This window comes from Camelina sativa, chromosome 10 (genome assembly GCF_000633955.1).
Source record: "Camelina sativa cultivar DH55 chromosome 10, Cs, whole genome shotgun sequence".
In the NCBI taxonomy this organism is placed as follows: Eukaryota; Viridiplantae; Streptophyta; class Magnoliopsida; order Brassicales; family Brassicaceae; genus Camelina; species Camelina sativa.
In genome coordinates, this window is record NC_025694.1 from 8,902,683 (window position 1) to 8,915,089 (window position 12,407).

At 33.5% G+C, this 12,407-nt stretch overlaps 2 protein-coding genes and 1 long non-coding RNA gene across 4 annotated transcripts in view; 2 read left to right on the forward strand and 1 right to left on the reverse strand.

The window, feature by feature from the left end:
- On the forward strand, positions 1,169–2,648 carry LOC104718049. Of its 2 annotated transcripts, XR_756337.2 has the most exons (4): positions 1,169–1,432; positions 1,502–1,782; positions 1,906–2,012; positions 2,267–2,648. It is a non-coding gene; the product is annotated as an uncharacterized LOC104718049 (long non-coding RNA). The 2 variants fall into 2 exon arrangements; XR_756336.2 differs by having other exon boundaries at positions 1,170–1,432; positions 1,906–2,648.
- Positions 6,799–8,574, forward strand: LOC104718050 (protein ODORANT1-like). Its single transcript, XM_010435707.1, has 2 exons — positions 6,799–7,207; positions 7,777–8,574. Exons 1-2 carry the CDS (start codon positions 6,945–6,947, stop codon positions 8,324–8,326), a joined length of 813 nt encoding a protein of 270 aa, XP_010434009.1. The 5' UTR covers positions 6,799–6,944; the 3' UTR covers positions 8,327–8,574.
- The window catches only part of LOC104720184 (FAM10 family protein At4g22670), a 9,644-nt gene continuing 8,105 nt past the window's right edge, over positions 10,869–12,407 (reverse strand). Inside the window, exons 9-11 of the mRNA XM_019231252.1 lie at positions 11,390–11,481; positions 11,226–11,283; positions 10,869–11,132 (exon numbers count right to left, since the gene is read on the reverse strand). Coding sequence (XP_019086797.1) covers positions 11,032–11,132; positions 11,226–11,283; positions 11,390–11,481 — 251 coding nt within the window. The 3' untranslated portion in view covers positions 10,869–11,031. The remainder of the gene's footprint in view (positions 11,133–11,225; positions 11,284–11,389; positions 11,482–12,407) is intronic.

Below are 12,407 nucleotides of genomic sequence, written 5' to 3' on the forward strand. Positions count from 1 at the left end.
AATAGTAGTAGTCTTACGTTGAATTTGACTGATTTTGTTGTCTGTGTGCTGAATTTATATTTACTTTTAGATATTAATTTCCTCTGTTGCTTCATAAAGATTGATGCTTAGAAATTTTTTTAAAAAAATAATGATTATTTTAAAAAACAATAATTAATGAGTTTAAATATATTTTTTTCTTTGATTAAAGAGATATTATTTAATTTTAAACCAATAACAATTCAAAATTTTAAATATTTTTAATGATTACTTCGTGAATTTTACAAAACATCAATCTTTATGAGACAAAAAAATATCTTAAAATATCAATTTTTATGAGACAGACGGAATATTATTTTAAATTACATTAGAAGAAAAGAACAAGACTTTTATTGGAACTCCTTTGTCCAGGTGTTTTTATTGTTGTTTTATGTTCTTGCCTCGATTGTTGATACTTGTGAAGACGGAAGACGGGCTCTAGTTCAATTTCACTCCAACACAACAACTATTTTTAAATTACAACTGTATGAAGCAACTGATCGAATTTTCTAATTGACATGATCAAAAACAACACAAGCAGATCACTACAAAAAATATTAGCAAAAACAACACAAGCAGATCACTACAAAAAATATTAGCATTGATAGCAGTAAAGCATAGCGTAGTTTCTGTATATACTATTCTTTGATAAAAATAAAATAAAAAAATTAAAACGAGACTATATAATAGCGTTATAAAAACGCTAAACCTAAAAATGACTAAACGGGAATGTAAATTTGGGAGTGGGAACCAAAAACCACAAAAAAAAAAAAGAAAAAACGGGTGATACTTAGCCAAAACAATTTCATTTTCTGCTTAAGTGTAATAAAAAAAAGCAAAAAGAAACCATTTTTTTTATTTTATATTCCTTCTAATTTTACCTCTTCACTCTAGATAGTATGGCTGCAAATGGTTGCTTAAAATTGAAAAAATTGAAAATTTTAAGTTCAACAAAATTGGGCTAAATAATATTCAAACCATTCATCTTCAAAATAGTGGTTGAACAAGTTGAACATTTTTGCAGTAGAATTAGTTTATTTTTTCAACTTTTTTGATTGAATGGGTTGAATAATTATTTTCAACTTCTTCAACCTCTTCTATTCAAATTGGTGAAATTTGGTTGAATAATTTTTTCCAATTCCTTCAACTTTTTCAATTGTGCAACCATTTGCACGCTATATTCCCTCTTTGTCTCAAAATCTCCTTTCTTCTTCAGATCTCCTCTTCGTCTCCAGATTTCCTCTCTCTTCTCTTATTGTCGTCTTCCTCCACCGCCGCGACCACCAAACCCACCCGATTCAACGAAACTCGTCCTCCTTTCTCATCTTCCACCATTTCTTGTCACCTTAACTCCAGATCTGGCTACCTCCACTACACAAGAATCCGTTTCTACAGAAACCCAGAAGCAGCCATGGTAATTCTTCAACTTAATCTCCATCTATCTTTAATGATGAAGTTTGTATTTACGAGCTTGATTTTGTAGATTTCAGATGAGGTATTTGTTGTCTTGAAGCCTAGTGATAAAGCTTGTAGAGACGATATGAGGTTTTACATTAGGGATTCGTTGACAAGGATGAAGATTGGGGATGTGCAGATGATGAAGCAAGCTTTGATTAAGCTTAATGGATGAAGTTTCTTATAGCTTAAAGACGAGCAATTTTAGGTTTAGTTTTTGTGGTTGGTTTGTGATTTCATTTAGTTTGGTATGAAGTAGGTATACGGAGACATCTTCAATTGCTGTAACGAAAGAAGTGTCTAAGAAAGGTATGAAGCTTTTTCACTTGGATTTTAAGATTGATACATGTGGGATTTATGGTTTGAACTTTGGCTGTTATTTCAGACTTAAACAAACTAATAATGGTTCTTAGAATCGTTGGTGTGGTGCAGGTGTCGTTTTGGTGTCTTTGCAGGTGAGGATGTGAAGAGGACTTTGTTTGTTTCCATGGTGTTTCTTCTACTCTCATCTGATTTGACGGCCAAGCTAAGTAATAAAGGTATAAAGTTCTTTGGGTTTATTTATGGTTTGCAGGTGAGGATCTGAGAACTTTGTTTGTTTTCATGGTCTTTCTTACATGGGTTCTGGTTTTTGGTTTCCATGGTGTTTCTTACATAATATTATCCATGGTGTTGGATAATATATCAATTTGGGTTCTGGTTTTTGGGTTCCATGGTGATTCTTACATAATAATATCCATGGTGTCGGATAATATATTAATTCGTGTTCTCACTGATTTATCTTCTTTGGTAGGAGGCCTATTAACTTCAACGCTCATGTCTCTCTTTTATAGTCATGGAAACAAAGAGTTACATGTCAAAGTAGTGAAGCTTTTGTTTACAGGAGGAATTCCAGTTCGTAGAACTGATGACCCTTTGCAGAAGCTCTTTATGTCTCTTAGGAGTGATCTAAATTTGGCCTTGAAGAACGTGTGTTAGAGCTTGCACCTCACTTCCTTGAGGAGTTATTACAGGTTTAGAAGAGTCTCTAGGTTCATGTTTTTGTTGATTGTGGCAGTTTTAATGTTAGGTTAAGACTTAGTTTGAGATTTGTAATGTATGTAGTGTATTGTAGTTGAAATATTTAAGAAGATATGTACTGTATTTTGAGCCTTCTATAAATTTTTTCTTATATACTGGTTTTTTTGCAAAATCTGAATACATATAATATATATATATATATATATAAATTATAGATATTAAGCATAATCAGGCTGCTTGGAAAATATATTATGGCAATAATATATAGCTACATTTGATAAAACCAGAGTGCAAATATTTTGCTACTATTATTTATACTATGACAAAAAAAAACGCTACTAATAATGTTAATATAGCGATATAATAGTGCTATTATAAAGAGACAATTAATAGCGTAGGGAAAAAAAACGCTGTTGTATGTGCCTCCTCTAAGATAGCACCGACAAAGACAGCGTTTACGAAATCGCTATTAAAACGATATTATAGCGTTTTTCGTTTGTTAAGAATACGTATATTTTTTGTAGTGCACACGACAATGCACCATGCAATCAACTTTGCAGTATATGTTGTGGTATGAATTAGAAGTCGGCGTTTCATTTCATTTTCTAGTATGGTTCGGATTTGGTTTGGTACCATTTGAGTTTTTGTAATATCCGCTGTTTATTAAGATTTGATTCGATTTTGTTAGCGGTCTAATTTTTTCTTTACTTAAAATAGTATGGTGAGGTAGATGAATGTTTAAGATTGAATGCATAAGAGTTAAACACTAATGCTGAAAAGGTTATAAATGCTATTTACGAGCGCTGATCAGACTAGGATTTTTGGTCAATCGAAGCCACTTTGTGGAATCTACATAAATACTAAATGGCCAGTCTAGCTAATATTTCTTTAAATGCTTTGCAAATCGTTGGAATGTAATGTAATTGCGCTTGTGAAATTACGTGTGAAGAAATATGGAACCGGTTGGTGAAGAACATAATACATTTGTTGATCACATGGGTAGCAAAAAGGGCCAAAAATATTTGATCATCGTGGCACAAGACCCAACAAGAAGAACCCATTGAAAGAGTTTTTCTTCTGTAGGTCCAGCTAGATATTCAAATTACTTTGATTTAATTCAAACAGTCGTATAACTATAAGTAATTATTAATAACAATCAAAATTCCTCATCAGTGTGTTTGATATAATTCTCCAGAAAATAGCTACTTTGCTTTTGTCTTAGGAAATTCTTTTTGTCAACATTTATAAAGCTGAAACTAAGAACAAAACTATATTTTAATCATGTTGCTAACAAATATATGTATGTCGATTTTCTTTATAACCGGTGTTTTTATTTGAGCATGTAACATCTCATGCGAACTATGCAGTGACAAATGCAATTTTCTGTTTAACATAAATTCACAATTGGCTTTTTGCATGACCACCATATATAGGTTATCTGTATCGTGTTGTTCTCATATGTATATATACTATGTATGACTTACCACTTTCAGTGACATGCATGTAACATATAGGTAAACATTGCTTATAGTTTTATCTGAAGATGAACTGTAAATAATTATGTTAAACAGACATACATTGTAACATTTTCCAGTAAATGTTATGTTTTTAGATAGTAAGTAATTAAATAAATATGTAGTCTACAATATAAAGGGGACAAAAGTGACTTGACTAACAATGGTGCCACCTCTTTATATTTACAGTTCCATACATACACACGAATTTATATGCATGCATAATATAATGACGATGGACGATGGCATTACTCGTAAGTTACGTAAGTGGTGACTTGAAAATGGGATTAAAGCAAGAAGTTGATTTAACACTTTTGATTAAGTGAACAAGCGATCATTAAGAGTCTTGAATCTTAATTAATTAATAATTAGCAAACGAGAGTTGTAGAGAAATAGAAGAAAGTGGTGGGGTTTAGAGCGGAAGTCTCGTTTCCTAATTCTAAGGTTTTCAAATGTCACTTTAACAAAGAATAAATTGTAACTTTAGAATAGATTCCATGTAATGGAAAAAAGATTCATACATTTACACACTTAATAAATTGAACGACCACATTCTAATAATCATTTTTAAAAAATATTGATAAGACGTATTTCACTAAATGTGTTACTTAGAGAATAATGATTCAGCCAACAAAAAAAAACAAAAGAGTTAGTGCAATGAAAATTTTCGTGGGCAAGAAGTGGGAACATATGTACATTATTTGGTGTGGAAAGAATTATAGTGTTGTTCTCCCAACAAAAAAAATATATCGTAGTTAGAAATTGTTGTTTTGTTTCCATTATTTTGAGCAGCGGTAGAACTAAACACAAGTCAAAGAAATCGGAATCAAGACAAAGAATGCTAAAGCATTAATTACTTACTAATTTCGTTGAATCGTGATTCATCATTTAGCAGAAAACTAAAATCCTTTTCTGATACCAGAGGTTTTAAAAGAAATAAAAAGGTTAGACTGTTCGGATCTATTCGAGAAAAAGTTAACAAACTTTATTTTTTAAAAAGACAAAATTAACGTATTGGCATTGCACTTGAATGCCCCAAAAGTAAGTTCAAAATGCATTTGCAAAACATCACAATGTATACTCAGTTAGAATTTACAACTCTTATTTTGGTGTACCAAGTAAACTGACCGTTTATATGTCCACCTATTTCATCATTTAGGATAACAATATTTCACAGTAAGTAATAACGTTTACTAGCACTAATATCATCTTTTAGCATACATTCTATAAAAAAGATATAAAAATAATTCGGATCGGTTTAAACAATTCACCGATGAGTTCGAAAATCACACGTTTGAGAAAATGTATATACTTAAAGACTAATGTGTACCAAAACCATGAACCTAAAATTGCAAGTCACCCACAAGTCGCAAAGATTAGAATGGTCTAGAAAGATAAATTGATACATCATACATGATGTATACGTGTACACCTATGTGTCAAATACGCATTCGTCTATATATATCTTCCTATCGGCGACAATAATTTATGTTTTGCCAATTCAGTATTGAAGCTTTTAAGTTTCTTCTATGTTATGTAAAACAGAAAATCTTACCAAAAATAGAGACACATTTATACGTAATCAGGTTTGTTATGGTTGCCAAAAAAATGGTTTATCGCGCTGGAGTTAAGCTCTCATTGATCTTTGTAAAATCGGTATTGTAAAAAGACTCGTTCATGACTTTTATTCGTGTTTATTTTGTATATTGCTAGCGACAACAAACCAATCAACGATTCAATTTTTATTAGTTTTGGTGTTGTTAGCAACAAAATGACCATTGTTTGTTTATGGTCCCTGGTTCATCGACAATTTAAGTGGTTAATAATGACCATCGTTAATCAATATCTTTGGATTAATACTGTAAGCTTATAGCATTCTTGGTAAAATACAAAGTATATATTTTTATTTGATACTTGAACAAGTATTTGGGTTAAAACTGTGATGAGTCGCACGTGTGATTGCGTACATTCGCACGCACCCTACCCTTTCACATTAGTTCCAAAGTCATTTTCACCAACCAAATGCGACATCTCCAACACTCCTTTCTGTGATCCTATTAGCGTCAGATTTGACAAAGTAAGGCCAATTATATTTCCTAACCTTAATCATTTCTGACCCCAAAAAAAAAACCTGAACCATTATTTATTGGAATAAACTTATTTTATCAAAACCCGTAATTCCTTAGCTGACTAATTTACTCATAAACTGAAATCAACAAAAATTCAATAAAAACTTAAATGAACCATAGTATATACGATTATACATAGATAAAGTAAAATACAAAAAAATATTATTCGAAACTGTTGTACCTTCCCCATCATGACATCTGTATATACCACAACAACAAATAAGGCTACGTTACATGTACCTTAAAAAATTCTGATCTGTATTGTATACACTTATTTGTATGGACGAGTAATGCATAATTTTTGTTTAGATCATCAGACTAATGATAAAGTACTGAAGACGGGTACATATACTAAGTTACTTTGAAAATTTCGAAAAATTATTTTAAATAAAAATGGCTTTAGAATTTTTTTAAACTGAAAGATAAGTAAAAATCGGATTGGGCAAATTTTGGCTATTAGAAACTTTTAAAAAGTAAAAGTCTTTAAAGTCCAAACCGCTACTAGTACAAATGTCTTGCCATAATGCCACTAACTTCTTGGTAATTTGTTAGTACTGCATAATGTATATATGTATTTAACAAAAAAAAGAAATGAATAGTAAATTTACTATTGTGGGAGAAAGGTGTGAGAAGGTTATATATAGGTGGGTGAGCTTTGGTAGGCTTTTGACAAAACTTGCAAGCTGTTGAGATTTTCCATCCTCAATAACTTTAGTTTTCCATCTCTCTCCCATCTCTCTACTCTCTTCTTCACATCCCCATATTACATAATATATAAAACATACATTATATATAGATTTAATATTTAATGGGGAGGCAGCCATGCTGCGACAAGCTAGGGGTGAAGAAAGGGCCGTGGACGGCAGAGGAAGACAAGAAGCTCATAAACTTCATACTCACCAACGGCCATTGTTGCTGGCGTGCTTTGCCAAAACTGGCCGGTCTCCGCCGCTGCGGAAAGAGCTGCCGCCTACGGTGGACTAACTATCTCCGGCCTGACTTGAAGAGAGGCCTTCTCTCTAAAGATGAAGAACAACTTGTCATTGATCTTCATGCTCATCTCGGCAATAAGTAAGCCGAAATAACTAATCATTTATTAAATTCCATATATAGATTCTTGCTTTTATTTTTCTTCTAATTCTTTACTTAATGATTTGTGTCATATATATATATATATATATATATATATATATATATGTGGACGGAAGCTTGAAATTGACAAATTTATGTTAGAATTCAATTTTTACGTTGTAACAAAACTAGATAGAGAGACTTGAGATAAACATTGTTTTGGACTTTGGATCGTGTGGTTCTTCGTAAAATATAAAGTCAAATGCATGTGATCCAACATGTTTAGTGTATGTATGTGTTATGTAAATTATGCGAAATAATAAATTAGATTAGATAGTTCCAAACAAGATGGTCAAATAAGTAGATTAATCTTTAGATTTGCATTTATTTTTCAATGAAATCAACTTCAAGACAAAGTAACGTCCTTCGCTTCCAAAAATAATGTTAACTTAATTTGTCAATCTTCTTGTGTTTATATTTCAGAAACATATCCACCAACACTTTATTAAATATTATATATTCTTTTGATTAATTTGTATTTTTTTTAAACCATTGTCTGTGTATTATAGGTGGTCTAAGATAGCTTCAAGATTACCTGGAAGAACAGATAACGAAATAAAAAACCATTGGAATACTAACATCAAGAAAAAACTTCTTAAGATGGGAATCGACCCTGTGACCCATCAATCTCTTACCCAAGAACCTTGTAATACCGATAACTCCAAAACAATCTCATCGAATCCAGATGATGTCTCATTGGAACCAAAGACAACCAGCACAAAAACCTTAGAAATAAGTGGCACGACAACAACAGAAGACGAAAGCAGTAGCACGGTTACTGATCAAAACAGTTCGATGGACAATGAAAATCATATACTTGACAACATCTATAATGATGATGAGTTGTTTAGTTACTTATGGTCCGACGAAACTACTAAAGCTGAGGGCTCGTGGAGGAGTGACAGTAATTATGGCGCCGTGGGTGGAACATTATGTGACAACAATATGTTCGGCACCGTTGCAGATTTTCCAATATGGTCACCCGAAGGAATCAACGACAAGGATTGGATGTTTCTCGACTATTGCCAAGACTTTGGTGTTCATGATTTTGGGTTTTGACTGTTCGCTATTGACATAGTGGCAACTCTATGGAGATGAGTCACAAGCATTAAAGAATGTCATGTTTTATGCATGCGTGGCATATATATATACAAACACACGCATACGTAAAAAATCATAAATATATATGTAGTAGCATAAGAAATCCATGTAAAGCAGTAAGGGTGCAACGTGGATTTTAAGTATTGTTAATTAGGGTATGGTGTAGGGGTTCGTCAAAGTCAAGAATATACAAGTTTATTTAAATTTCTTTTGGTTTTGTATTGTAAATTATTCACATAATGCCAAAAGGCTATAAGAAGGAAAAATATCATGAAAATAATGTGAAGTTTTACGCTATCAACAACGTTTGAANGAGTGACAGTAATTATGGCGCCGTGGGTGGAACATTATGTGACAACAATATGTTCGGCACCGTTGCAGATTTTCCAATATGGTCACCCGAAGGAATCAACGACAAGGATTGGATGTTTCTCGACTATTGCCAAGACTTTGGTGTTCATGATTTTGGGTTTTGACTGTTCGCTATTGACATAGTGGCAACTCTATGGAGATGAGTCACAAGCATTAAAGAATGTCATGTTTTATGCATGCGTGGCATATATATATACAAACACACGCATACGTAAAAAATCATAAATATATATGTAGTAGCATAAGAAATCCATGTAAAGCAGTAAGGGTGCAACGTGGATTTTAAGTATTGTTAATTAGGGTATGGTGTAGGGGTTCGTCAAAGTCAAGAATATACAAGTTTATTTAAATTTCTTTTGGTTTTGTATTGTAAATTATTCACATAATGCCAAAAGGCTATAAGAAGGAAAAATATCATGAAAATAATGTGAAGTTTTACGCTATCAACAACGTTTGAATCTTTTCTTAACTTAGAGGCTTGGCTCCTATTTTTTTTCTGGCTTTATCATCATTGACCTGTAATGTATATATATATATATTTATTAATTTTCAACCATTTAAGATTTTATTGTTGTTCAAAGACGATATGAGCCAAATCAATTTTTTTAAATAAGTATGAATATAGTATGTGGCCTGAATTAAAATAGCCATTGTAGTCAAGTCAATTGTTGGCTTTGAAAGTGAGTATAATTTTTGCTGATAATTTTAAAGTATACTGGCTACCACAGAAGTCCGAATTTACATATATATATTATACAACGTATGAAAGTAACCCATGATCATCTAAGACCCATTGGTATTCGCCGTAAAACAGTTTGGATTTTCATATTGTTTTCAAATATGTCCCCTAATAGACAATTCCTACCAATTTGATGCAAATAAAATGAAATTTACCTTCTTGACAGTTACACTGATTTTTTCTTTCTAAATGATCATTTATTTTCGTTGTTGGTCAACATTTCCATTCATCATCAGTTTTTGTATTCAATCACACTTTTGGATTTGAACTCAAGACTATGAGACACAACACAACTAATGTAAAATAGTAAACGAGATATGATCAGAGAAGCAAATTGTTTATTCAGAAATACCCAAACTCAATTCCCTTCTTTGTAAACTAAATACTATCATTTTTAATAAAATAAAATAAAACATATAAGATGCAGCATACAAATAAAAACTATCAATCAAGTAAAATAGTATCTTACTTGTTTGTAGAATCAACTTCATAGTTTTAGCCATTTATGTCAAACCATTTGAAATGATAATAGTAGTATACTACGAAGTTAAATGTGAATGCATCAAACCGTCAACACTGGACTTATAATTTGGTCTCGACAACTTTGTCAACGAACTAAACAAAGGGTTCAAATTCTTCTTCTTCTTCTCACATTAAATTCCCTTGAAAAATTAATTCCACGCAAGATATTCGATTCATAAAATATACTATTACTCATTTTCTACTTAGATAGTCTATAGTCAATACTAAATTATGTGGTAAGAATTGCTGTAAGTCGTCTACTCATAGAGTGTAGAGTAGAGACCCTTGTTTAATAGAATTATTGAACGTGTCGTATGATATTTTTCGGATAACACCAATACCAAGTGTACCCACTGATCTTTTTCTTACTCAATTTTTTAGTTCTTACAAGTTACAACTTAAAAAAATAAAGAAACAACTATACACTTGTATTATTTTAGGACCGTGGTCTTTGACAGACCCACCTGCCAAATTCCTCAAAATATCTTAATTGATGGGTATGAATGTCAATCCATTTTAACACCACTAGAAGTGATGAGGTAAGGTTAATCCTCTTAACACCCTTAGAAGTGATGGGCCAAAATGCAAGTCATCCCCACCAATTTGGAGGGTTCTTGACAGCGTCCAAGACATTGCTAAACAACCTTCTGTTAAGTTGAGCTCAAAACACATATGGCTGATGCTTCGCTAGATTCGCAGTTGATGTTACAGCTCAAAACACATATGGCTGCACGCGACCAAGTTACTGTCACCATATGTGGCCTGAGCCCAAAAAACCAAAACGGTTTGCTTTGTAAATCTTACAATGTAAAAAATGTACGAGCAGTTCTCATCTGACCTCCGACCAAGTATTCAAAACACAGGAAGTGGAAAACGAAAAAAAGATGTAAATTACTAACGAAGGGAACATAGTTTAGCTTAAGTTCTTCTCTGCAAAGAAACATAAAATGAAAAAAAAATCTCCAACATATCTCTCATCTCACGCAATTAAACACAGTAATGGCAAAGAGAAGAAAACTAGTTATTCTGTTTACTTGGGACCTCCTCCAAATTTGCCCATCATCTTTGCAATCACCGGAGCCACCTTGGGATTCGCCTGATGCTTCGCTAGATTCGCAGGGTTCTTCATCACTGTTAAAACATTCAAACAAATATTCAAAACTCAAACATACTCCAAAACATTAGAGTTGTAACATCAACTGCAACTTTTAAATCGAGTCATACCATCTTGAAGAGCAGCCATGACTTCTGGATCGCTAAATGCCGTCATTAGCTCAGGATCCTGCTCACAAATATCAAATCAATCTCACAGATTCAATACCTTCTATGGCAATATATGTAGTTTCATAAAATATACATTTTGGTAATTCACAAATAGTCACTCTTACGTTCAATATTTTGCTGAAGTCCATACCACCCGGCATACCGCCTGCACCTGGCATACCACCGCCCATTCCTGGCATACCACCGCCCATTCCTGCTGGCATACCACCACCCATTCCTGGCATACCACCACCCATTCCTGCTGGCATACCACCGCCCATTCCTGCCGGCATACCACCTGGAAATCCACCGGGCATACCACCCATACCTCCTGGGAAACCACCGGGCATACCACCCATACCTCCTGGGAATCCTCCAGGCATACCTCCAGGGAATCCACCGGGCATACCTCCTGGGAAACCGCCTCCGGATGGTCTGCTCGATGATGACTGTTCTTCTTTCTTAGCTTTATCATAGGCAGCCTAGCAGAAAAAGAGACATGGATAAGCCACACAAAAAAATATAGTTCTGTGATAATGTCAATATAAAAACTGACACTAATGTTATCAAAAGACTATTCTGATCGATTTCATGGTCTACGAAGCTACCTGTGCTTCAGCGCGGCGACGTAGCCTATCACGCTCAGCGTTTTTGTCCTCTCTTTCCTTACGTAATCTGTCATACTTTCTACGGTGTTCCTCAAGCTTATGGGCATTAGGTTCAACCTGCAGATTTCAAGAAAAGTTTGTAACTGAATCATGCTAATGCATTGTTTATAAATTCAAACAGAAAAAAAAAAAGCAAACAGACAATCCTGTGCATACCTTCTTGAGCACAGCACTAATTTCCTCATCATAGTCTATCGTAGAAGCAAGGTGAAGGTCTTTCGCAGCCTCTGCCCATTCTCCAAGCATGGCACGAGCCATGCCCCGTGATTTGTATCCCTTGGCAGAATCAGGATTAATCTGCGATCTCAAACACAAAAAGATTCAATATCATCACTAAACACACAAAAATGGCGGAGAAAATGATAGAACACTGTACCTCCAATGCAGCGTTTGCATCTCGAATAGCAGCGTTTGGCTTCTTCAACTTAATGTAGACGCTAGCTGAAACACATATATAAACAATTAGGTACAGAAA

Bases quoted from the DNA above. Each gene is read 5' to 3' on its own strand.
- LOC104718050 (XM_010435707.1), top strand. From the start codon at position 6,945: ATGGGGAGGCAGCCATGCTGCGACAAGCTAGGGGTGAAGAAAGGGCCG. The intron at 7,208-7,776 runs GTAAGCCGAAAT...TGTGTATTATAG, and splicing joins CATGCTCATCTCGGCAATAA to GTGGTCTAAGATAGCTTCAA.